This window comes from Bubalus kerabau, chromosome 1 (assembly GCF_029407905.1).
Source record: "Bubalus kerabau isolate K-KA32 ecotype Philippines breed swamp buffalo chromosome 1, PCC_UOA_SB_1v2, whole genome shotgun sequence".
Lineage (NCBI taxonomy): Eukaryota > Metazoa > Chordata > Mammalia > Artiodactyla > Bovidae > Bubalus > Bubalus kerabau.
The window spans coordinates 95,374,141-95,400,823 of NC_073624.1; the positions used below are offsets into that span (position 1 = coordinate 95,374,141).

A 26,683-nucleotide genomic window follows, 5' to 3' on the forward strand; every position below is an offset into this window, starting at 1 on the left:
CCACCACTAACCACCTTTGGACTTTCCATCCCATGTTTGTGTCCTTAGCCACACCCACACCTCTGTGAGGATTCCTTTCATTAAAGTTCATTTAGCTGAACCCTCTTGAGTACATTGATTTCCCTCTAGGACCCTAAATGTTCCCATCCCCCCGTAGCCCTTTGAGCTGAGTATTAGTGTCACGAATGTCTTTTCACAGGTGAGGTAACTAAAGCATGGAGAGGAGAGGTCAAGGAACTGGTCACATCAGCAGCAAAGGGCAGAGCCGGGATTCAAGCCCAAGAAGTCTAGCTCTAGGACTATGTGCTCACCCACTAATGTCTCTCTCACAGAAGGCAAAGGCTGGAAAGCTCCTTCTTAGATACTTTTGATGGAGAGAACCTATGGGTCTGAGAAAAGGGCTGGCCTCCCCTTAAAGCAGAGAACAATGGTGTGACCTAGACCCTGATGCTGGGAAAGACTGAAGGCAGGAGAAGGGGCAACAGAGGATGAGATGGTTGGATGGCATCACCGACTCGATGGACATGAGTTTGGGTAAACTCCAGGAGTTGGTAATAGACAGGGAGGCCTGGTGTGCTGCAGTCCATGGGGTCGCAAAGAGTTGGACATGACTGAGTGACTGAACTGAGCTGAACTGAACTGAACCTGCAGCTCAGGCCATGGAATTGGGAGCTGGCTGGGTAGAGAGGAGGAAAAGGAAAGAAGACATGTAGGAGCCTATGGGCTGATGGGGGATGAAAAGGTGACTCTCCCACCCTCCTAGAACCTGGTTCTGATGCCCACACTCCCGGTTTCCTGCAGAGCTCCCTGAAAAAGAGGGAGGGAGAAGTTTCCAATGTCACGTTCAGACAGGCCCAGAGACAGGATGAACACCAAGAGGCAGGAGAAATGGGCATAGTTTCAGTCCCAAGTCCCCAACAAACCCCAGACACAAGCTGAGCTGCTGATCCCCACCCAGGGTGCAGATCACCCAGAGGTCCCAGAGGTCTCAGACTAATATGGAAGCTGGGTTCCAGACCAGAACCATATAGAAACAGAGTCAAGAATCACAACAGGCTGTGCCAGGAAGTGTCTGGTGCATTCTGACATGCAGAATTAGGGAAGGTTTCCAAGGGAGAGAAAAATGGGCACAGTCTTGGGAAGAAGAAAGAACAGGGATGAATGGAGCTGTCCTTGGTTGGGAATAGAGCCTACTGTAGGTAATTAACTAGGGAGCAAGCTATGAGAGCTACTAAAACATCAGTGGGGATGGAGGAGATGGAGGGCATACAGGGAGCATAGTGGAGGTTTGGAAGGAATCCCTTAAGTGTGAGATGCCCACAGGACTTAGTCAAACAATATAGATACTCCATAAATTGCCTTCTAAGGAGAGTGAGCTGAGTACCTGCACAGTTTTTGTTTTGCGGGGTGGGGGTTTGGGAGGTGAGCTATGCAACCCTGGGGCAGAGCAGAATTGCTGGAAGAAGTGGCAGAGAAGCTGCACATTGCCAAAAGGAACTTTTGTCTCTGCCTTGCAGCCTGTCCTCTAAATGCCCTTAGAACACATGTATAAGGCTGTGGCATAGCATTGGTGCTGAATTAACCTGTCCAGGAGAAGTGGCAGGTTAAAGTTCTGAGGTAAGAGATGGAAGTGAGATAACAAGACCCAAGCTTATCACTCTGGGTAGAGCTAGAACCAGCACATCACTGGGAGGAAGCTGGAAGAAGCAAGAGGACACAAAAGAACCTCAGCACAAATCCTGATCTCCCAACCCCAGGTATGTGAATTAGCTGTAAAAGGCAAGTTACAAGGAAATGGCAACCCACCACAGTATTCTTGCCTGGAAAATCCCATGGAGAGAGGAGCCTGGCAGGCTACAGTCCATGGGGTTGCAAGAGTCAAACATGACTTATGGACCAAACCACGCTCTGTCCCTGGAAACCAAGGGCTCCAAGAAGGAAGGTCTGGCTCTCATGAATGGGAGGGGTTATACTGGAGACAGAAGTGGTAAGAGAGACACGTTAGGAGAGCACGACAGGGCTGATCTTACTTACCAGAGTAACCCTAGTCCTGACACTCAAAAAAATTTATGGGAAAGAAGGAGTAGGGGAACGGGAGGGAGCAAGAAAGGAAGACCCATTGCAGGGATAACTGGGTGCTGCTTTATTTCACAGAAAATAAATGGACAGAAATACAGAAATGGTGGCCCAGAGGCAGGTGAAGAGGGCAAAGGTGTGGCCCGTGGTTCCAGCCCTCAGGTTCTGGTCAGTGGGCCTCGAGCCTCTCTCCTGGGATGGAGATGCAATCTGGCCAAGCCCAATCAGGAGTTTTCCCAGCTCGGTCAAAGGCTGAAGAGAGAGGGGAGGACGAGGCTGGCTGGTGGGCTGAGGCTGGCCACTGTGCTTCTTGGTTGGGGCTGGCAGCAGACAAGTAAGATGCAAATGAGTACGCAGAGCAAGGCTAGACCGGACGAGCATTCAGAACAGCAAGCAGGCAGGACCTGCTGACTTCTGCAGAGTCCCCTGTGGCTGGCTCAGGCTGTGGGCAGTGGACGTAGAGTCAGCAGCGCAGAAGCGGGAATGATGAGGATGAGAAGGCCTGAGAGGGCTCAGGAAAGCGGGGGTGAGTAGGTGGCCTCTGGGTCTCTCAGTATGTGAAAGACGTTTTCAGACTTGACTCAACCGTCTTCTTCAGTATAGTGTGGCTGGTGGAGCTGGAGGAAGAGCCGGACACAGAGCCAGAGCCCACAACGGGGCCCTGCCCAGAGCCCAGGATGATGCTGGAGCCACCGGTCACGACGCTGGAGCCTCCCTTCACGACGCTGGAGCCTCCCTTCACGACGCTGGAGCAACTAGACCCAAAGCTGCCTTTCACGCCTCCAAGTCCACAAGTGCCCGCCAGGCCACCATCTGCTCCTCCAGACACGACAGTGCTGCCTCCCCCAACAGCTGCCGAGAAAGGGGCCAGGGTCACAGCAGAGTCCTCGATTCCCCATGGGAACCCCTCTCCCAAAGTCCCCTGATACTCACAGATAGTGACCTGGCTGGCGCATTCCCCAGACATCCTAGCGGAGAAAAAACAAGAGGAAGAAACACTAAGAAAGGCTGCAGAGAATGTGTCCCGGGGTGTTTTTCAGCCTCTTGGAGCAGCACCCTCTGAGCAGATAAAATCCCCCAATTTTAAATCCCTCCCAGCAGAACGGGTGGCCCTCAGCAGTTCAGAGTGTGGAGAAATCTCTCAGCATCCTGTGTTGGTCTGGCATCCCCCACCCCCACCTCTCACACATCCCCAGGACCCTCACCAGCCCCTCACCTGCACTCTTCGCCCTCCAGCAGCCGGCGGTAGGTGGCAATCTCTACATCCAGGGACAGCTTTACACTCATCAGCTCCTGGTAGTCATGCAGCAGCCGCGCGATGTCCTGCTTGGCGGTTCTCAGGGCAGCCTCCAGCTCAGCCAGCTTGGTCTGAGCATCCTTGAGGGCCAGTTCCCCACGCTGCTCAGCATCAGCAATGGCGACCTGCAGGCTGGCATTCTAGCAAAGCATGGAGATAAGGGAGAAAGTGACTATCGGCATGGCACAGGCCCCCAAAGCACCTACTATAACTTAAAAGCTGAGATGGACCGTAATTTCATGAGCCCAAAATTATTCCTGGCCACTCCCAGCTCTTCTCATTCTAAAAGGAAGGGTTCCTTCTTCTGCTTCTTTAAGTCCTAGAGCGGGTTAAGTAGTGTCCTCAAAAATGTCATGTCCACCAAGAACTCCAGAACATGACCTTATTTGGAAAGATACGGTCTTTGCAGATGTAATGAGTTAAGGATCTCAGGATGCTATCATACTGTATTCAGGGTGAGCCCTAAATCCAGTGACCGATGTCCAAGAAAAAGATGAGGGGATACAGACACTGAAATAGATGAAGGCAGAGATGAGAGTGAGGCAGCCACCAGACAAGGAATTCCTGGAGCCACCAGATACCAAGAAGGATTCCCCCAGCTCCTTCAGAGGGCACAGCTGCTGACCCCCGAGTTCAGACTTCAGCCTCTGGACCAGACAGAACAGTTTTCTGTTCTTTCAAACCATCAAGTTTGTGATACTTTGTCACAGCAGCCACAGGAAATGTATCCATCTCCTTTGCCACTTTCTCCAGTGATTTGCTGTATTTCTTCCCCTAGCCTTAATCCTCAGCACCATCCCTTAAATAGTTTCTCTCTCCCAGGGTACTTACAGCTCCTCCTGTCCTGGGTGGGTCATTATACATGTGTTTTTTAGAACAGCCCCATTTCAAATACTTTGTCCCGATGTTGTCAGAGTCCATCAAACTATGGGCCTCAATTTGAAAAACACTTTCTCTGTGTTCACCTCTCCAATCCAGTAGAAAACTCCTAGAGGAACGACTGCATCCCTGTCTAATCAGCCATCTAGCTGATTTACCCTCACATTCGGGTCAGGAAGGAAGGCATTCCCTAAAGGCTCTCATTATTCATTTTCCACAAAGCACCCCATGGATGGGGACAATGTCTCCATTCTCCTGATGAAGAAACTGAGCCCTGAAAAGGAGGTGAGAGGTGGAGCTGGGACCTAACCCAGGACATCTGAGGTCCAGTCCACTGCTCTTACTTTAGTCTCTGTTCATCAGGCTTGTGCATGAAAGGGAGGAGTAATAGGGGGTGGGTCCCCAAGAGGGATTCTCCCAGGAAAGACACCTTGCTGTACGGGAGGACTGTGGTTCCCAGACTTGGGCACATAATGACTCTCCTAAGCGCTCGCCGCTGGGCTCAGACTCCATGCGCTTCGTCATTACCTGGGTGAGCTTTGTTGAGAAAGCAGGTTTCTGGGCTCCACGCTTAGAGACTCTGATTCCCTGTTGCCAGTGGCAGGCCCAGGAATCTGTATCTTATCAGACACCCCAGAGAATCCCCAAGCTTCCAAAGCAAAAAGTCCAAAATGATGGGCAAAACAAAGGGGCAGCAAATTGAGTAATAGGACCTGGTCACCTTCACCTCAGGTCCTGCTTTGCATTTCAAAGGAGAGCAGGTCAGGACATCTGGAGACTGAGTATGGCCTTTGAATGATCTGTACTCCAAGAACTTTCTCCAAGATCTGTGCCCTGCTCACACGTGCACGGGCCACACATGACTTTGGAATCAGGCTGAAGTGCTTGAGGAAACCCTCTGACTGGTCTCAGCTCTCAACCCTCTGTTGATCCCAAAAGAGCGATTCTTTGGGCTTGGGGAAAGTGAGAGCAAAGACACTTGAAAACTTAAGAATCTGTAATCCTCACATCTGGAAGTAAGGTCTCCAAGAGGGGCAGGAAACCACCTCCCTGCCCCTGACATCCTTCCTCCTAACTCTCCCCACTCCTCCCACCTCTCCCCACTCCTCCCATCCGCAGCATCACCCAACCCTAAGGGGGTCTCAGCACCCCACCATCCTGCCCATGTCCCCCGCTCCCTGAGATTCTGGTTCTCTCCCTCCCCAACAGGGGACCAGGAAATTCAGTGCACGGCCTTAGAGTCCTTGCTGGACTTGAGGAGTAAGTGCCAAAAGAAAAGATTAGAAAAGAGATGAATTAACCCTCTCCCCTAGGAGCCGAAAGCACCAAGCACATGTGGGCACGGAATGCAGTGAGAAGGCTATGCCGGGGTTGGCAGTGCCGAGCCCGTGCAGCTAGAATCCCCTGGAGGAGAGCCGAACCCCTCTGACGTGGGGCTCAAAGTGCTCTCAACCCCAAATTATACGAAGCTCCAACGAGTTATCAAAGTTTCACACCAACCCCACAGTGACCCCTGCACAAAGGTGATAAGACAGAGGGCTTGTGGGCTCGGGACCCTTACCTGATTCTTGACGGTCTCAATCTGACTCTGCAGCTTCTTAATTGTCTGTTGCAGCTGAGTGATCTGGACTTTGGTCTCCTTCATGCTGTTCCCATGAAGCTGGGCACATGCCTGAAGTTCCCGGTACTGGAGGGGAACAGAGGTGGCACCGTCAGTGGACAGCACCCCACCTTTGACCTTTGACCCTCACCTTTGACCATGGCCCCGGCTCTCTGCCTCCTCACATCCTCATCCGGAATGCAGGTGAAACACTGAGACCAGGACATGGTGGGATGAGGTTGTGGAACTCCAGGCTCATCTCCCATGGTTTCCCTGCATTGCCTCCCTCCCGGAGAAGGGGAACATGGTACCCACCCAGCCCTGGTGCTCCAGACAGGTTATCAGAACAGCCTCAGCCAGACTGAGGTGGACAACTGCCCCACGAGGGCAGGCAGGGAGAACCAGTCTTTCCCAGATCAGTGCTAGCCCCCCAGTCCCGGCACCTTGGTCTGGTACAGCATCTCGGCTTCAGCTTTGCTGGTCCGGGTGATCTCCTCGTACCGGGCTCGGACCTCGGCGATGAGGTCTCTAAAGTCCAGGCAGCGGTTGTTGTCCATGGACAACACCACGGACATGTCACTGGCCTGGGTCTGCAGCTGGCCCAGCTCCTGCGGGCAGGACTGACTCAGTGTCCCATGGCTTCCCGGCTCCCCTTCCCCTTGGAGCCCCGGGGAAAGTGGGCAGAGTGCCTGACTTCCTGCCCCCTCCTTCAGAGGCAGCCCTCATTCATGCCGGCTGCCACTGAGCATGCCCTGTCCCCTTATCTGGAAGTGAGGGCAGTCCGAGGACTCCTGGATGTCAAAGGAACATATCCTCAGGGCCCCACATCACCTGGCCCACATCACTCCCTGACCCCCTATCACATCCCCTCCCTCTTCCTCCTTGCATTTCCTCAAAGACCAGAAGGCTCCTGGTTCCCTCTGCCTGGAATCCCTCGCACCACCCCCACCATGTGGCTAACTTCCTCACCTCTGTCAGATCTTTACTCCAATTTCATCTTCTAAATAAGGCCATCTGACCACTCTATTTGGAACTGCCACCTGCCCTACCCCTCCACGTTCCCAGTCCTCCTCTCCCTGCTCTGGTTTTCCTTTTTCCATAGCATTTATCACTTTCTAACATGCTATGTAATTTACTTATTTACCGGGTCTACTGCTTATTGTGTTTATTATCTCCCAGCCTCGTGATTTTTGTCTGGTCATTCACAGGTATATTCTCAATACCTAGCAATTCACCTGGTACATTCTCAGTAATTGTTTGTCAAAGGACTGAATGACCAGTGTCTAAGTCACGCTAAGCAGGCTTCACCTCCCGGCCACTCCCACGATGCTGTGGCCACAGGGAGCCTGCCTGTGCTGTCCCCCTCCCTCATCCTGCCTGCCCAAGGCAGACCATTGCTTTTGCCCCTGGAGAATCCTCACTTCTTCATAGAGATGCTTCAGGAAGCAGATGTACTCTTTCAGATCCTCCACCTTGCTTTCCATCTCCATCTTGCTCAGGAGAACCCCGTCTGCATCCTAGGGACAGAAAGACAAAAACAATGTACCCCCACTCCCTCTTTGGGGGTCCCACTCTGACCCAGGAGTTGTGTTCACACACTGCCCAGCACACACACCCCCATGGCCCTCTCCAGCTCCCATTCCTTCCTCTTTCAGCCCCGCCTTGCCCTGCTCTCTCTTTTGTCTGACACTGACCCACACCGCCTTCAGGAAGCCTTCCCTAATTCATCCCAACCAGTTCGGCTTCTTCCACTCCCTCCCCACCCTCTCCCACAGTGACTCCCAGAGCTAATCCCATAGTCCCTCAATCAGATCTTGTCCAAGGGTCCCTGTATCTGTGTGTATGTTCCACTTCCCCACAGGGTCCCTGTAGACATGTGACAGCATGTCGTTCTTGAGAATCCCCCTGACACACACACACACACGGCTCTCGCAGCCCAGATTCTGTGCACAATGAATGGCTCAGGATTCAGGTAGAGGGACTTCCCTGGGGTCCAGTGGCTAAGACTCTGTGCTCCCAAAGCGGGGGGCTGGGGTTCAATCCCTGATGAGGGAACTAGATTCCACACGCCGCAACTAAGAGTTTGCCTGCCACAACTAAATATCCCCCATGCCGCAATTAAGACCCAGTGCAGCTTAATAAACAAATTTAAAAAAAAAAAAAAAAAGGATTCAGGTAGAACAGTTGAACCCACTCACCTTTTTGAGGACCACAAATTCATTCTCCAGCGTGGCACGCCTGTTGGCCTCATGCTCATATCTGCCAAGTAAGCACAGAAAGACGCTGCCCAGGGTGCTGGCATCAGAGCCCAGGACTCTCCCCAAGCACAGTCTCCAAGAGAAGGTCACTCTGCTTTAGATGCTCCAAAGCAGGACCCACCACCAGCCTGCACCTCTATTCTTCTGTCAGGAAGTTCTGTCATGTCCTATGTCCCTCTTCACTCTCTCGGCCCAGGTCCACTATGACATCGGGTCACTTAGCTTCACGTCTGGAAGGCACTTTCAAACACTTCTCACTTACCACTCACAATCATCATCTGAAGCAGGTATTTTGGATTTTATCAGAGAGATTATAAGATGTGCCCAGGTTATAGATAATTAGGTGGCCCATGCAGATCTAAAATCCAGGTCTCCTGGCCCCAGTCTTTCTAGGACCCTCCCCCTGGGCCCTGGAGCCAACCTCCCAGTGGCTCTGGAATATGAGAAAGGCATTATCCCCGTCTACAGATATGGAAACTGAAGCTGGGAAAGGTGAGATTCTTTGCTCAAGGCCACACAGTTTTCCTTGCTCACAGTCACCAAACGGGAGCCTTCTGTGGCTTCAGGGCTCTCCCCGTGCCACCAGGTGACCTCGTGGGGAACCCAGAACTGCAGCCAGCCATGAATCATGCACAGGCCCGGGGGTGGTCCCTCCAAGTGCATTCCCTTCTCCCTCTGAGACCAGAGAGTATCTGAGTCATTTTAGCCCACAGCCTGCTCAACAGGAATTTCTCAAGAAAAAAACCCACAGGAACATTCTTTAAATAAGCCCCTCCCCACCTTGACCAGAAACATGGCCCTCATAGTCAGGGCCTGCTAGAATCGAGGCTCTCCAGTCCTGGATATCAGGGGCTGGGGGGCCTCTTACCTGCAGCAGATGGGGCCCCCTGGGAATCAGAGAGAGTAGGGATGCAGAGGGGCCAGAGGGGAGGCCTATCCTGTGACTCCGGGAGCTCAGAGGAAGGACAACTTTCAGCAGACAGCCTGTTCAAGCCCTCCCAGCTGCCACCAGGCCCCATGGGGATGCTGTGGTTCACATACTTAGCTTTATACTCCTCCTCCTGGCCCTGGCAGGACTTCAGCTCAGCGTCCAGAGACCCTCGTTCCCTCTGCAGCTGCTCCAGCTGTGTCCTGAGCCGGACCAGATAGGCCTCGAAGAAAGACTCTAGGCCCTGGGGTCTGTCACTCAACCCCTGCTGCTGCAGCAAGCACCACTTGGTCTCCAGGACCTTGTTCTGCTGCTCCAGGAACCGCACCTGCCGCACAAGCAGAGAGTTCCTGAGGCTCCTGCCAGACTGCCTGCCTGGGCACAGCCTCCGGGACAACTCTCTAGCCTGAGCAACCCTCTGGCCAGCCTGGAGCCTTTGAGGCCTTTGATAAATATTTGCCCACACACTCAATGAATTATAATGACATTTCTATAAAGGGAATTTCAAAACACCAATTAAACATAGCCTCAGCATAACCAGAGAGACTCCAGTTAGACCACAAGAGGGACTTCCTTGCTGTAGAAGTGATCAGAAAAGGAGTAGGAGGCTAGACTGCCCAATTCCCAGGTCCATCGAAAACAGTTCCTCAGAGGCAGGTACAGAGACAGGGGCTTAGCTGAGTGGACCCTCACCTTGTCAATGAAAGAAGCGAACTGGTTGTTGAGGACTCTGATCTGTTGGGTCTCCTGAGTCCGAACCACCTGGAACTGGGGGTCGATCTCAATCTTCGGTGGGGTCAGAAGACTCTGGTTGATGGTCACTTGCTGGATGCCTCCCGGAGGGCACAGGGAAAGCCCAGGCCCACCACTCCCCTCCCGGCGCCGCACCCCTAGCCTTCCCCACGAACCCCAGGTCCTTCCACGAGAGCCTCCTCGGCACCCCCCAAAGGAACTGAGGCTCCTGCTGCTGAAGCCAGCCCTGCCTCGGCCCACCGATTGGGCAGAACAGGCTGAGCGAGCGCTGAAGCCCCTCCGGGCCCGGCAGGGAGAGAGAGACATGGCAGTGACTGAAGGTCTCAGGGCTGCAAAGGATCGTCAAGAGCAAGTTCCTGCCCTGAGGCCCGGCACGAGACTTTTATCCCCTCCCGTGCCTGGGCTGGGCCTTGGAGAGCAAGATGCTCTTGGCCTGACTGTGTCTGTCACTGGCTCCAGCTGACCTCTTCTGACACGCCTGGGAATAGATGCCCGGTACGTGCAGAGCCCAAGGAAGAGACCCAGAGCCTGCCCTCTGAGCTCCCAGGCTACAGGAAGTGTGGGCACATTCTGTGAAGACCAGGAAGCAGCCAGAGACTGGGACTTCAGTGCTGGGGAATGGGGAGAGAAGGCCCTGAGCAAAGTCACTGAGGGTCATTCAAGGAAGGCTTCCTGGAGGAGGAGATGGGTAAGAAGGAAGGCACATTCAAGGGGAGAAGAAGATGGAGGGGGTTCAAATGGAGCACTTGAGTGCCCTGCAGATGCTGGACAGGGGAGCACAACTTCTCAAAGGAGGATCCACATACAAGAGTAGAAGAAGGAAGGCTCTTTGCAGCACAGGAGAAGCCAGGAGGTTAATAGAGGTGTTACTGTCATCGTTGGCTCAAAGACACTGCAAGATTTGGAAATGAAACAGAAAAACAGGGTATCCAAGTCCGTCCTCTTGCCCAACCCAGCAATCATCGACAAGGCGCCACCCCACTCAAACCAGGCCTCTCCACCTGGGATGGCGGCAGATAAAGCATTCCTAAGCCCAGCCCGTGTCCCTTCCACAAACACGCAGCACCAGGCCCAGCAACCTGGGTCTCGCACTGCATTTGTCAAGTTACTCATCAGAGCTCCCAGGCTCTAAAATAAAATGTGCATTTAGAAACAGTCTTCCCCTGGGGCCTGGGAACAAACATAGGAGCTTTGGGGCAGCCGCCGGATAGATTCAATCCCTGACCTGAGAGTCTGCTAACTGGAGGAGCCCCAGGGTTCATCACTCAGCGATTCTCCCACCTGGTGGAGGAACCAGGCAGCATTCAGCTGCCTCCCCTGTTGCCCTCCCACTGCGGGCAGGGAGGGCTGGCTGCTCTGATTTTCAGAAATTTCCAAAATGTCTACTTTCCATGATGGGCAGGCTATTTCTCCCTCTTCCTCCCACCATTTCTTAGAGCCTGATGCACCCTGAAGCTGGGGTACTGGGGTCTTTGATAATGCAACTCAAAGCCAGTGCAGAGACTCACAGAATAATGAACACGCAAGAGATGTGCTATGAGGAAGTCAGTCCTAGCAATGCAAACAATCCCATAGACGCTCCACCCCTGGGACCAGACAACGGTGAGCGTGTCTCTCCTCCCTCTAGAGGATTAAAAGTCCCTTCCTCCTTCCCCTATAGCCCCATCCAGCAGACAACCCGGAAGGAAACTGAATGACAGATGACCTCAAGGGGAGGAAGAGGCCGGGCCTCCTCTGGGGAAAACAAAGGCGATCGAGGGAGTGAGGACTCAGGTGAGAAAGAGAAGGAAGGAAAACGATCCAAGAAGAGATTCAGGCAGACCGAGTAGAGAGCAGGCAGTGCGGCTGGACTCGGAGTCTAGAAAGAGAATCTGGGGAATGGACTGAATCCCACTGAGGACCCACCTCCAAACCCTGCCCCCTGGGACCACTCCACAGAGGCACATTCCTCCCACAAACATTCTGGAGAAAGATCTCTGTGGGCTGGATTCAACCACTCCCTCCCCACCAGTACTGAGGGTGAAGGGCAGAGGTCACACTTGAAACTTCCCCATATTTGTAATGTTTCAGAGTATTAAAAGGGCTTCCCCAGTGGCTCAGCACTACAGAATCCACCTGCAATGCAGGAACCTCAGGAGATGAGGGTTCGATCCCCCATTGGGAAGATCCCCTGGAAGAGGGCATGGCAACCGACTCCTGTATACTTGCCTGGAAAATCCATGGACAGAGGGGCCTGGCCTGCTACAGTCCATGGGGTCACAAAGAGTCAGATACGACTGAAGCAACTGAGCACGTGACAGAGTATTAAAGCCAGAGAGCTTCAAGGTCCTCTGGTCCAAGGCCCTTGTTTTTCACTTAAGGACTCTGAGGCCCCATAGGGTTTAGGGTAGGTGCAGAGACTGTGCAACCTTGAGTAATCTAAGAGATTGCACCAGATGACCTCTAAGCCTACTTTGACCCATCACTCTGGTTTGAGCGACTTGCTCAAAGCCACCCACACAGCTGATCAGGTTGGAGCCTGAGCCCCCACCCAGCTCAGACCACTGACCCAGGAACAGCCCATAAACAGACCTTTGATCATGACTCCACCGTGTCTGCCTTGTCCACCCCTCCATCCAGCTCAGGGTCTGGCTTACACTAGTCATTCAAAGCACTTGCCTAAGAGATGAATTCTTACTCATGACAGTTATACCTAGGGACCTTCTTGAATTCCCTTAAATTCTCAAACACTACTGCAACATGTTTTCTTCCATTTAAAAAAGATAAATCATGCCATGATAGAGAGAATGACAAAATGATTTGGAGATTTGAATACTAGGCCCCTCAGAGGCTAAGTGGTACACACATGCTAAGTCACTTCAGTCACGTCCGACTCTTTGCGACCCCATGGACTGTAGCCTGCCAGACTCCTCTGTCCATGGGGATTCTGCAGGCAAGAATCCTGGAGTGGGTTGCCATGCCCTCCTCCAGGGCATCTTCCCGATGCAGAGACTGAACCTGGGAGTCTCATGTCTAACCTGCATTGGCAGGTGGGTTCTTCACCACTAGCAGCACCTGGGAAGCCCAAGTGTTACACAAAGTGGTCCCACTTACGGGGCAGTAAAGTGCGAATGGCTCAAATCATGGACTTAACGTTACACCCAGCATGTGACAGTTCCAGTGGGTTTTACCCATTGGGTTAAATCTCCTGCTCCAAGTCACAGCCTCAACCACACCTCAAGCCCTACAATCCCTGCCTACCCCAGTCCTGCCTTTGAGGATACCCAGCCAGGGCAGCTACTTGTATTCTCCACTCCCCAGCGGCCCCTTTTCTTACTGCTCCACCCTGAGTTCATCTCTGGCTGCAGCTACAACTCCTCAACCTCTTTCCCTGTAATTGCACTCAAGCCTGTTCTGCTTGTGCAGTGGAGGCTTTTACCCGATAGCCATTTATTCACATTGAACTTATTTTTTTAATCTTGGCCGCGCTGGACCCTTGTTGCAGCACAAGGGCTTCTCATTGCAGTGCTTGGGCTTCTCTAGCTGTGGCCCACAGCCATAGTTGCCCTGAGACTTGTGGGATCTTTGCTCCCTGACCAGGGACTGAACCCGCAACCCCTGCATTCTTAACCACTGGACCACCAAGGAAATCCCCACATTTACTTATTGACTTGACAAATTATGATTAAGCACCTCCTGTGTGCCAGGACCTATGCTGAGAGTTAGGAATTTAGCAGTGAACAAGGCCTGGCCCTCGCACTAAGAAAACTTAGAGTCCAGTAGAGAAAGAGACATGGAACAGGCAATTAAACATGTATTTAATTGCAATTATGATAAGGAGAGAAAAGTACAGGGCATGAAAGAGTCCTAACCTAGTTTATCCCCTAATTTTTTCTCGAACATGCCAGGAACACCCCTGCCTCAGAGCCTTTGCCCTTGCTATTCCCTCTTTCTAGAATGCTCCTTTACAGAACCCCGTAGAGCTACAAGTCACCGTCTCTGGCTGCAAAACTGAAACACCGAGTTGCACTGACGCTTCTTTTTTTTTTTCTGAGTAGCAACAACTTTATTAGAAAGAAGTTATTTTGAGATTCTCATTCAGATGTTCTAACAATATCTGGCATTATCATTCACAAAGCTGTCTCCAGGTTGTTAAAAAGAGAAAAAGAGAACAAACAAATTCAACATTTTAGTTCATACAAGATGCAGTTAAAATTCAACGAGGGAAATCTGTTTACTTTTATATTTAGGCAACTTAAAATACAGTGAATCCCATAGAAATTCAGAATCTCCAGATCTCAGATGAAGGTAATAATGATTCTGTAAAAAGAGGAAAAGTCTTGGCTAAAAGCATTGTGTCATTTATGTAGCGTTTCAAGGATTGAGTTATGACAATTAAGACAATCAAATGCAAAGCAAGGTGGAAATATTACTTAGAAGGTTTGCCTCTTCTTTATTATTTTTCACTGCTACTTTCTTTTTTTAATATAAATTTATTTATTCTAATTGAAGGCTAATTACTTTACAATATTGTATTGGTTTTGCCATACATCAACATGAATCCGCCACGGGTGTACACGTGCTCCCCATCCCAAACCCTCCTCCCTCCTCCCTCCCCGTACCATCCCTCTGGGTCGTCCCAGTGCACCAGCCCCAAGCATCCAGTATCCTGCATTGAACTTGGACTGGCGATTCATTTCATATATGATATTATACATGTTTCAATGCCATTCTCCCAAATCATCACACCCTCTCCCTCTCCCACAGAGTCCAAAAGACTGTTCTATACATCTGTGTCTCTTTTGCTGTCTTGCATACAGGGTTATCGTTACCATCTTTCTAAATTCCATATATATGCGTTAGTATACTGTATTGGTGTTTTTCTTTCTGGCTTACTTCACTCTATATAATAGGCTCCAGTTTCATCCACCTCATTAGAACTGATTCACATGTATTCTTTTTAATGGATGAGTAATATTCCATTGTGTATATGTACCACAGCTTTCTTATCCATTCATCCGCTGATGGACATCTAGGTTGCTTCCGTGTCCTGGCTATTATAAACATGCACTGACACTTCCTACCCGCTTCCCAGCTCTATCTGCTTCCACTCAACACTTGGCACCTTCTAACATGCCATATATTTCACTTCCTCACTTTGTTTGTCAGTCTTCCTGCTCTAGGATATCATTCTATGAACGCGAGGATTTGGTCTCTTTGCTGACTTCTATATCCTCTGCACTTAGAACTCTGCCTAATACAGTAGGTGCTCAGTAGACACTTGTTAAATAAATGACTCCCCATTCAATTTCATCTTGTGGATCTCCTTCATCTTTCAACCTCTGGATATCCTTGTAACTCTCAATTCTGTTCTCCAAAGCACCTCACTCCCTGACAAGGTTGGGAGCAAGCAAATGTAGTCATGTGTGTGGGTGTGTGTGCGTGTGTGTGTGTGAGTGTGTGTATGTGCACAAGTGTGGTGTGTGTGTGTGTGTGTTATTGAGCTCCTGCTGTGGGCTGAGCACTGAGCTAAATGATACAGAAGACATAAGATGGATAAGGCCCCATTCCCGTCTGAAAAGAATGTACAGTTATACAGTGCCATAGAGAACACACATATGAATGCAGAATGGGAAGGAAAATCTGAGAGAGACTGCCCTGGGGTGCAAGTAGATGTGTTATTATGGTAGTGAGGGATTCTTCTTTTGTCTTGAAGGAAAACAAGGACAGAGCCTTGCGGCATGCCACTAGAAACCCTTCCTCTGCCATTTTACATCCTCTCAGTGTATGTCTTTTGGGGAAAGTACAGGGCATGAAAAAGACCTAGCCTAGTTTATCCCCTAATTTTTTCACAAACATGCCAGGAACACTCTTGCCTCAGAGCCTTTGCACTTGCTGTTCCCTCCTTCTAGCATGCTCCTCACAGATCCCCATATAGCTACAAGTCAGCTGTAGCTCTATGCTAAGCTGTTTGGGAATCTACCCAGTTGTCCTTTATCTAAGCCATTTACATAGAGCAGCCATGCGATCCTAACAACCCAACCCTATGAAGTAGGTATTAGGATTATCACCACCTTATAAAGGGAGGCACAAAGAGAAAAAATCGGCCACACAGCTAGTAGGAATGGAGCCAAAATTTGAACAAAGGTAGATAGACTCCGGGGCTTCCCCAGTGGCTCAGCAGTTAAAGACTCTGCCTGCAATATACAGGAGATGCAGGAGACTCCGATTCGATCCCTGAGTTGGGAAGATCCCTTGGAGGAAGCAATGGCAACCCATTCCAGTATTTTTGCCTGGACAATCCCATGGACAGAGGAACCTGGTGGGCTACAGTCCATAGAGTTGCAGAGTCAGATATGAGCGAAGTGACTGAGCACGCACACACATAGACCGACTCCAGAGTCTGCCATTAACAACCTCACTGTGTTCCTCGAGGAGACCTAGCAATGTCCATGTTGAAGGACACCTCAACCAACTAAAGTCCAGACAGGTAGAATGACTTGCCCAAGATCACACAGCAGATCCAAAAGTGCAACTCATTCCTCCACATTCATCCCTGATCAACACTAATTAAACACTAGCTGCTGTCAGACACCATGCCAGCCCAAGGTAAACAAAAGTTAATGAAAGTTCTTGCCTTCAAGGTGTCTGCAGTCTGGAAGGGGAGTAGGGAAGACATGGGGAATATATTTTGAAGACCAGAAAAAGTCCCTTGCATTGCAAGGAGATCCAACCAGTCCATCCTAAAGGAGATCAGTCCTGGGTGTTCATTGGAAGGACTGATTTTGAAGCTGAAACTCCAATACTTTGGCCACCTGGTGCGAAGAGCTGACTCATTTGAAAAGACCCTGATGCTGGAAAGATTGAGGGCAGGAGGAGAAGGAGACAACAGAGGATGAGATGGTCGGATGGCATCACCGACACAATGGACGTGAGTTTGGGTGGACTCCAGGAGTTGGTGATGGACAGGGAGGCCTGGCATGCTGCAGTCCATGGGGTCACAGAGTTGGACACAATTGAGTGACTGAACTAAACTAAACTGAAAATGCAATAAGTGCTGGAGATACCGCTATAGATGCAGGTACAATTCTTGTGGTTCTGGCATCTTCTTGAAAAAGCAGGTGTGATTATTTTGGGCACATCCCCAAAGAACAGAAGTCATTGCCTGGGGTCAAGGTGAGGCACGGCTACCCACACCCATTCGGGTCTTCCTGGCTTTCAAAAGTCAACAAAGGGGTTGTTTCCTGTCCCATCCTGTTTGAGCGGAGCTGGACCAGAAAGGTTCAAACGTCTTGCGCCTGCCTTTAGTCAGTCTCCCTTTCCTGACAACAGACAGCCCATGACTTCCTCAATCTAGGCACCATGGACCCCTCCCTCAGCTCAGCCTTGGCAACTGAGAATTACATACCAAATTCTAACCCAGAATCTCCCAAGTCTCCCAAACATCAGGCACTCACATTCAACCTCCAACATCATGCCATTGTGTAATGCCAGACATACTGGTATGTCCTTAATATATTCTTCAAATAGAATTTAAATGGATTCACCTCTTTCTTATCCTGACCCTAAACCATAATATCCATAAATGTAGCTTTTGTGTGCTGGTTCTAATCTTTTGCTAATTCATATTCACTTAAGACCTAACTATTACAATGTAAAACATTCTTCTGCCTGATTTGGTTTACAGAGAACACAGGTCAACCTCAACCCTATTCAAAGTTTCCTAAAGCCAGTGAGGGAGGGAGGAGCAGCACCCACGGGAGTGGCTGATTTCTATCTCACCTGCAAGACAGCTGACAGCTCTCCTGGCCTGTCGGCGCAGGAGGGGAGGGGGGAGATGAAAGGCCTGCCCTTCACGCTCCCCTAGGCCAGAGAGAGCACCCTCACACCAGCCTGCTCTGCCCTGGCACCCTCCTGCCTTCTGGGCTGGGGTGAGTAGCCCCTGCCTTCCTCACTGCACTGCTGATGAAGGAAGGGGATGCCCACCCAGGGGTGGGCTTACTGTGACAGGGAAGGGTGCCCCCAAGGTGAGCCAAGCTACTGCCTCTGTGGGCCCTCTGTGCCCAGGTAGTGAGCCCCCAAAACCCACAGGGAGCACATTTCCAAGAATGTGGAAAGGAACAATTTTCTAAGCTTTCCCGGGAGCTCAGAATTTAAATGTGTGTCTCCAAGTTCCTGGTTGAGGGTGGGAGTGAGGAGAGACAACACCAAACTCTTGACTTTGAAGTGATCGCCATTTTCCATCTATAACGTGCTCATATTTTTAAAATTCCGTTGAGGCATCCAAGTGTTCCTTGCAGAACTATTTACAATGGCCAAGACATGGAAGCAAACTAAAGGTCCAGTGACAAAGCAATGGATGAAGAAAATCTGGTACATATGTACAATGGAATATTACTCAGCCATAAAAAAGAATTTGCAATAACATGGGTGGACATAGAGATTGTCATACTCAGTGAAGTAAGCCAAACAGAGAAAGACAAATACCATGAGATATCTCTTACACAAGGAATCTTTTTTCTAAAAAAAGTTACAAATGAATTTATTTACAAAATAGAAACCCACAGACATAGAAAACAAACCAATGGTTACCAAAGGGGAATGGGGGGGAAGGGATAAATTAGGAGTTTGAGATTAACAGATATACACTGCTGCTGCTACTGCTGCTAAGTCGCTTCAGTTGTGTCCGACTCTGTGCGACCCCATAGACAGCAGCCCACCAGGCTCCGCCGTCCCTGGGATTCTCCAGGCAAGAATACCGGAATGCGTTGCCATTTCCTTCTCCAATGCTTGCACGCATGCTCAGTCGCTTCAGTCGTGTCCAACTCTGTACGACCCTATGGACAGCAGCCCACCAGGCTCCTCTGTCCACAGGATTCTCTAGGCAAGAATACTGGAGTGGGTTGCCATTTCCTTCTCCACACTACTAGATATAAAATAGAGTGGCTGATTCATGTTGATGTATGGCAAAACACCATCATGATAGTGTAAAGTAATTATGTTCCAATTATAATTAATTAATTAGAATAAATAAAATAATCAACAAGGGCCTACTGTATAACACAGGGAAATATATCAACATTTTGTATTATCTATAAAGGAAAATAAATATATATACATATATACGTTTGTGTGTGTGTATAACTGAATCACCATGTTTTACACAAAACTAGCAAACATAGTAAATCAACTATACTTTAATAAAAAAATTAATTTTATTACAAAATAAATTATATTGGAGACCCTCTGAGTGCCAATCACTGTACCAGGCCCTGTAGAGACTTAACCTTTTCTAGTCTTCACCACAGTCTGAAAACTGGGTATTGTTCTTGTTCACAGACACAGAAACAAAAGCAACTACCCAAGAGATCCCAAAGAGAGGAATATATCCAGCCAGGAGAAGAACCCAGCTCTTCTAAGGATCCTGTAGTCTTCTCAGGAAGGCCACAGCCTCCACTGATAATAGGCCTGTGCACATGTTTCCTTAGTCAACAGAGAACCAGAAGCCTCCCCTCTGCCAGGAGCCGGGGACAGGGGCCGGGGAGGGGACTGCCTGAGCTTCACTGAACAGCGGGTGCTGCAGGGTTACAGCTGGCTGTGGGCAGGGTTGTGAGAACACATCTCTGTTTTGTAGTGTTTGCCACCATTTTCTAGGGTATAAACGCCACCACCACGGCTGATTTCAAGCTACCAGCATTATGTCACTGGCTGCAGAGCTGGGAAGAAGTGGACACAATTAGCTCGCGCGAGTTTGCACAACCTGGCTCCTGCACACCACTGGCCGAGGGTGAGGAAGGTGGAAGCCCTTCTGTGGAGCACGACTTGTCCCAGACTGTGGGAGCCACGAACACCCCCTTTAGGAGCAAGCTGACGGTACCTGGAGAGAAGAGAGGGCTGGGCAGAGAGGGAAGCAGAAGAGTACAGATCAGAAAACACGAGTTGAGTCCAGACTTGCCCATCAGGGCCCAGCACGCAGTCCCTGCCACTCAGACCCAATCAGGTTCAGCCAGTTGGGTGTCCTGCTTCTAGCAACCGCTCCTGATTTGGCAAATATTTATGTGGCATGTTACTAAGGACAGCCTCCCGACACCCGAGGGTGAAAGGCCCATGAGGCAACTTCTAGGGGAAAGGTCCCAGGGTTCCTACAACCCTGGGAAAATAAGGTCCAGGGCCCAGTAGGAACTCCTAGACTGGGAGATGAAGTTGGGGATTTACCTGACCAGCTCCCTACCCCTCCTCAGCCCCTCTCACCAGCATCCCTCTCATGGCCATCTGAAGCAGTAAGCCCTAGGGAGGGGGTTGAATCTTCTGCCTCCATCCCCAAGGAACTTCAGCCTCTTTCTGTTCAGTCACTAAGTTGTGTCCAACTCTTTGCAACCCCATGGACTGCAGCCTTCACTATCTCCATGAATTTGCTCTAACTCATTGTCCATTGAGTCGGTGATGCCATCCAACCATCTCATCCTTTGTTGCCCCCTTCTCTTCCTGCTCTTAATCTTTCAAAGCATCAGGGCCTCTTCCAACAAGTCAGCTCTTCACATCAAGTGGCCAAAGTATTGGAGCTTCAGCTTCAGCCTCAGTCCTTCCAATCAATATTCAGGGTTGATTTCCTTTAGGACTGACTGGTTTGGTCTCCTTGCTTTCAGACGTCAGCCTGAGAGAATAGTATTTTCAAAACTGCAAGTTACAGGACTTCCCTGGTGGTCCAGAGATTAAGAATCCACCTTCCAATGCAGGGGATGCAGATTCGATCCCTGGTCAGGATGATATGGTTGGATGGCATCACCAACTCAACAGACATGAGTTTGAGCAAAATCCGGGAGTTGGTGATGGACAGGGAAGCCTGGTGTGCTGCAGTGCATGGGGTCGCAGAGTCAGACACGACTGAACAACTGAACTGAACTGAACAGGGAACTAAGATTCCACATGCAGTGGGGCAACTAAGCCTATGCACCACAACTACTGAGCCCATGCTCCCTCGAGCCCATGTCCCATGACAAGAGAAGCCCACACACTGCAACTAGAGAAACCCACACACTCCAGTGAAGACCTAGGGCAACCAAAAAAAAAAAAAAACAACTGCAAGTTACAGTTCGCTAGTAGGCTGTGAAATTAATTTAATGGATGTCAACCAGCATATCAGAGTGTATCACCATAAAATTGTGTTCAGTGTGCATTATGTCTGTATAAATATATACAGAACTGTGATATAAAATGCATTTCTTACCAGGGATCATGGTCCCAAAAAGCTGAATAACCCTCTGATAGAGGAAGTGGTCCCACCCCCAGACACACACAACCCAAGAAATAAGAACAGAACCCGGAGTGGCATTAGTTGTCAGGACTGGGAGATGGGAAAAGAGAGGTTTAGTCTGGGAAGCTTTTATAGATGGATGACAGTAATGAAAGCAGGATTGGGAGCGGGGACTCAGAGTGAAGACCCCTCTCTCAATCTATCCTGAAAGTTAGGAAATTCTCCTAAGACTGAATCTAATCCCTCAGCTCATTGATGCCTGCTCTGCGCTGCAGCCCACCCACTCTCCAAAAGGAAGAATCATAGCCCCCTGCTCCACATAACCTCTGAGTCACAACAGTGACAAGGACAGGAACCTCTGGTTGGGTCCAGGGGAGGGAAGGTTAGCAGAACTGGGGAGTGCAGACAGCAGCGTGCTGACTGCCAACAAAGCAAGGCAAGGCAAGCCAGCCTGTGTGCGCCACAGCCACACAGACCAGGTCTCGAGGATTGTAGAGTCTTGTTAAGACCAGAATACTCATAACTGGAGAATGACCCGACAGCAAAATCCCCCGACACGTGCATAATACCTGCCTGTTATTATAGGATGTCAGACCAGAGAGATTTTAGAGGTCATCTTATCCTATACCCTTCTTTCATAGCACAAGAAACTGGAGGTCCAGAGAGGGCAAGCAACCTGCCCAGGGCACAGAGCAAGGACAGGACTAGAGTCCACTAAGCCAGGACTCATTTCATCCTGCACTACGGAGAGTCATGCGACTAGGACAGAGACCACAGAAGAGGACCCCGAGCCCCTACCATCCCAACAAGCTCACACACACTATCATCGACCCATAAGACTTTCTGGGCACTTCTCAGCACCAAGCACTGTGCTTGGTATGCAGAGATACACCAACTAATCTCCTCCAGGTAAAAAGGAAGTGCCCCTCCTGCCCTCCAGGAAAGGAGACTGGCTCCAAGACCTCTTTGACCTGCTCAAGACTCTTATTACTGTCAGGAAGGTCTCGGGTCTAACCTCATTCCTTCCTGCTGCAAATTCAGCCTGTCCCTCTTGGCCCCAGAAGCACCTGCTTGCTAGCCTGGCCTGGAAGGGAGGGAGAAGGCTGATGCTGCACAGAGCCCTCTCCTGGCTCCTGAGTCAGCCTGTCCATTGTTCCAGTGACTTTACCTAAACCTTATTATGCTAAGGCAGGACAGAAAAGCCTGGGGAGCTCTGCCAGCAGAAGCTGGTGGGTGGAGAAGGGGCAGAAAGAGGAGAGGAAGGGCAGGAAGATGGTGGGTGGGCAGGTGGAAGGGGATGAAAAGACAGATCCCACCCACTGCCTGGCTTCCTAAACTCTAGGCTCCTGTTTCAAAGATGTGGAGGAAGAAGAGTTCAGAGCTTGTAGCACTTCCTTTTCTTTATACAAATATTACAAATTTATTGTTGAAAAATTCAAAGCAGCACGTAACAAAATTAGGAAAAATCAAACTCTTATGCTACCTCCTAGAAGTAGTCACTATTAATATTTTGGTGCATAATCTTCCAGACTTTTCCATATGTAGATATCTCTCATTATGCATTCAATATATGTTTATTGGACACTTTCTATGTGCCAGATATTTTTCTAGTGCTAAAGATAAAGTAGTAAATGAAACAGATAAAAACCCATGCCCTGAGAACTTCCCTGGTGGTCCAGTGGTTGAGACTCCACACTCCCAATGCCACTGGGCCAGGTTCTTTCCCTGGTCAGGGAACTAGATCCCACATGCTACAACTAAGAGTTCACATGCCTCAACTAAAAACCCAATGCAGCCAAAGAAATTAAAAATAAATATTTGTTTTAAATATCCAAGCCCTTATGGAGTTTGCATCTCATGATGATTATATGTGTATGTGTGTATTCATATGTGTATTCATATGTCTAGTATAGGGTTGTAGTCTATCTACTGTAAACACCATTTATTCATGCAAATATGTATTTCCCAGAAGTGGGATCATATTACACACACAGATTTCTAGCCAGTTCCCACCCCCGCCCCATTTGTGTCAGTAAATATACACTTAGATTATCATGAATGGCTCAGAAATATTCCCTTGCAAGAAGTCTCAGGATTTTTCACCAGGTCCACTATCTGATTTCTTTCCCACAGGAAACCTGAACCTTGCTCTGGAAACCCAGTCTACACACGCACATGCATACACACACATGCACGCGCACACACACGCACGCGCACACACACACACACACATACAGGAGCCTGAGCCTGCACACTGCAGACGTGGAAGACAGCTCTCTCCTCAACTGACTGTGAGGTCTAAACTCATCCTGATCCCAGACCTGTTTCCATGATTCTTCAGGGCACAGACTCATTCCCAGCTTTTCTTTTCAGGCAGGAAGGAGCTGGAGCCTGGCTTTTCCCAGTCTTGACTCCCCCTGCAGGCTACCTGGACACCTGGAGCCAGGCCTGGGAGTTAGGCAGGAACCAGTCCTGCAGCAGTGGAAAGAACAGAAGGGGAGGCTGATCCTGACTTCCCTGAATCCCTTCTCTGCCACTGCCTCCCTAGTGCCTGGTGGTGATGGAAAGCCAGAGGCCCCAAGTTCAGTTCAGTTCAGTCGCTCAGTCGTGTCCAACTCTTTGCAACCCCATGTAGGGCAGCATGCCAAGCTCCCCTGTCCATCACCAATTCCCGGAGCTTACTCAACCTCCTGTCCATCACATCGGTGATGCCATCAAACCATCTCATCCTCTGTTGTCCCTTTCTCCTCCTGCTTCAATCTTTCCCAGCATCAGGGTCTTTTCCAATGAGTCGGTTCTTCGCATTAGGTGGCCACAGTATTGGAGTTTCAGCTTCACCATCAGTCCTTCCAATGAATATTCAGGACTGATTTCCTTAATGATTAACTGTTTTGATCTCCTTGCTGTCCAAGGGACTCTCAGGAGTCTTCTCCAACACCACAGTTCAAAAGCATCAATTCTTTGGTGCTCAGCTTTCTTTATAGTCCAACTCTCACATCCATATATGACTACTGGAAAAACTATAACTTTGACTAGATGGACCTTTGTTGGTAAAGTAACGTCTCTGCTTTTTAATATGCTGTCTAGGTTGGTCATAACTTTTCTTCCAAGGAGCAAGCATCTTTTAATTTCATGGCTGCAGTCACCATCTGCATTGATTTTGGAGCCCAAGAAAATAAAGTTTCTCACTGTTTCCATTGTTTCCCCATCTATTTGCCATGAAGTGATGGGACCAGGTGCCAGGATCTTAGTTTTCTGAATGTTGAGTTTTAAGCCAACTTTTTCACTCTCCTCTTTCACTTTCATCAAGAGGCTCTTTACTTCTTCACTTTCTGCCATAAGTGTTGTGTCATCTGCGTATCTGAGGTTATTGATATTTCTCCCAGCAATCTTGATTCCAGCTTGTGCTTCATCCAGCCCAGGATTTCACATGATGTACTCTGCATATAAGCTAAATAAGTAGGGTGACAATATACAGCCTTGACGTACTCTTTTCCTGATTTGGAACCAGTCTGCTCTTTCATGTCCAGTTCTAACTGTTGCTTCTTGACCTGCATACAGATTTCTCAGGAGGCAGGTCAGGTGGTCTGGTATTCCCATCTCTTTCAGAATTTTCCACAGTTTATTGTGATCCACACAGTCAAAGGCTTTGACGTAGTCAACAAAGCAAAAGTAGATGTTTTTCTGGAACTCTCTTCCTTTTTTGATGATCCAGCAGATGTTGGCAATTTGATCTCTGGTTCCTCTGCCTTTTCTAAATCCAGCTTGAACATCTGGAAGTTCACGGTTCGTGTACTATTGAAGCCTGGCTTGGAGAATTTTGAGCATTACTTTGCTAGCGTGTGAGATGAGTGCAATTGTGCGGTAGTTTGAGCATTCTTTGGCATTGCCTTTCTTTGGGATTGGAATGAAAACTGACCTTTTCCAGTCCTGTGGCCACTGCTGAGTTTTCCAGATTTGCTGGCATATTGACTGCAGCACTTTCACAGCATCATCTTTCAGGATTTGGAATAGTTCAGCTTGAATTCCATCACCTCCACTAGCTTTGTTTGTAGTGATGCTTCCTAAGTCCTACTTGACTTCACATTTCAGGATGTCTGGCTCTAGGTCAGTGATCACACCATCGTGATTATCTGGGTCGTGAAGATCTTTTTTGTACATTTCTTCTGTGTATTCTTGCCACCTCTTCTTAATATCTTCTGCTTCTGTTAGGTCCATACCATTTCTGTCCTTTAATGTCCTCATCTTTGCATGAAATGTTCCCTTGGTATCTCTAATTTTCTTGAAGAGATCTCTAGTCTTTCCCATTCTATTGTTCTCCTCTATTTCTTTGCAGTGATCAAGACCATCCCAAAGAAAAAGAAATGCAAAAAGGCAAAATGGTTGTCTGATGAGGCCTTACAAATAGTTGAGAAAAGGAGAAGCTAAAGGCAAAGGAAAAAGGAAAGACGAACCCATTTGAATGCAGAGTTCCAAAGAATAGCAAGGAGATAAGAAAGCCTTCCTCAACGATCAATGCAAAGAAATAGAGGCCCCAAACAGGCCCCCTAATGGGGACCTAAGCCCTGGTGATTTCTGGGCATTTTTCTGAACTTTTAAGAAGTCCCAACTGGCCCAGACTGCTTGGGTTCAGATGCTGTCTCCACTACTGACTAGCTGTGTGACCTCAGGCAAGCGACTTAACCTCTCTGTGCCTCTGCATTCCCGACTCTAATATGAGGATAATCATTCCTATTTCAATCAATCCAATCCTAGGATTGCTGCATTATGTCAAACCACTGATATATGAGGAGTGCTCAGAACAGTACTTAGCACAGGGTGGTACCCTTCAACTATTAGGGTTTTTTTTTAATTTTTATTATTATTATCATTTTCTGAGCCTCCACTTACCAACCAGGCCTAGCCTACTAAATAAAGACTGACTTTCCCGGGATTCCTCCTGCTCTCACTGCTGTCCAAGGACAACTGCCCTTCTGACCTCCCACAGTAAAATAAAGTAGGGACAAGCATGTGAATACACGTGGGGAGTGTATCACCAGGAACTGATACGATGTGAGGGAGTGAGCATGAATGTAAAAAGGGATGGGATATGATCATGCAAGGCCATATATGTGTGCATACAAGTAAAAGTGTAGGGAGCTGTGCAAGCAGAGTTTGGGTGTGAATGTGTAAGCTAGCAGTGTGTGTAAGGTAAGAGTGTGAATACACAGCTTCTGTGAATATGCATGGTAGAAGACACTTGTGTACATCAACGTATAAAGGTGTGCAAAGAGGGGAGAGAGGAGTGTGACTGTGTGGTGAGGTTGTGTGTGATGATGTGTGTGTATGAGGGTTGTGTGTGAATGTCCTCAGTCCCCAGCCCCACCCAAAGCACACATTTCTTGGAGACGGTGCTTCATCAGAAAAAAAGTTCCCCAACGCCCCTGATTTGATGTGGAACAAACTTGTTTTTCTGTCTTCAAAGCTCTCAGGTTTCCTAGAGAAAAGCTGCTAGCTCATCAGAGCCCAGCCTTAAACCCGCCCCACTGATCGAAACTCGGGAAGGAAACCAGCACCAGCTGTCCCCACCCTGCACCCCCACCTCCCACTGGCTGCTCAGGCCACACCCTCTCCCTGCTCTCCCCAGCCCCTCCGAGGGTGCCCGGGGCAGCTCCCAGGC

General features: G+C 49.3%; 1 protein-coding gene across 1 annotated transcript; it reads right to left on the minus strand.

Annotated features, from left to right (window-relative positions):
- Positions 1-2,130: 2,130 nt before the first annotated feature.
- KRT78 (keratin 78) lies at positions 2,131-10,330 on the minus strand. The gene is made up of 10 exons (XM_055566376.1): positions 9,732-10,330; positions 9,152-9,366; positions 8,051-8,111; positions 7,274-7,369; positions 6,296-6,460; positions 5,814-5,939; positions 3,293-3,513; positions 3,010-3,044; positions 2,830-2,928; positions 2,131-2,787 (listed from the first exon to the last, which is right to left on the minus strand). Exons 1-10 carry the CDS (start codon positions 10,095-10,097, stop codon positions 2,627-2,629), a joined length of 1,545 nt encoding a protein of 514 aa, XP_055422351.1. The 5' UTR covers positions 10,098-10,330; the 3' UTR covers positions 2,131-2,626.
- Between the last annotated feature and the right edge of the window lie 16,353 nt (positions 10,331-26,683).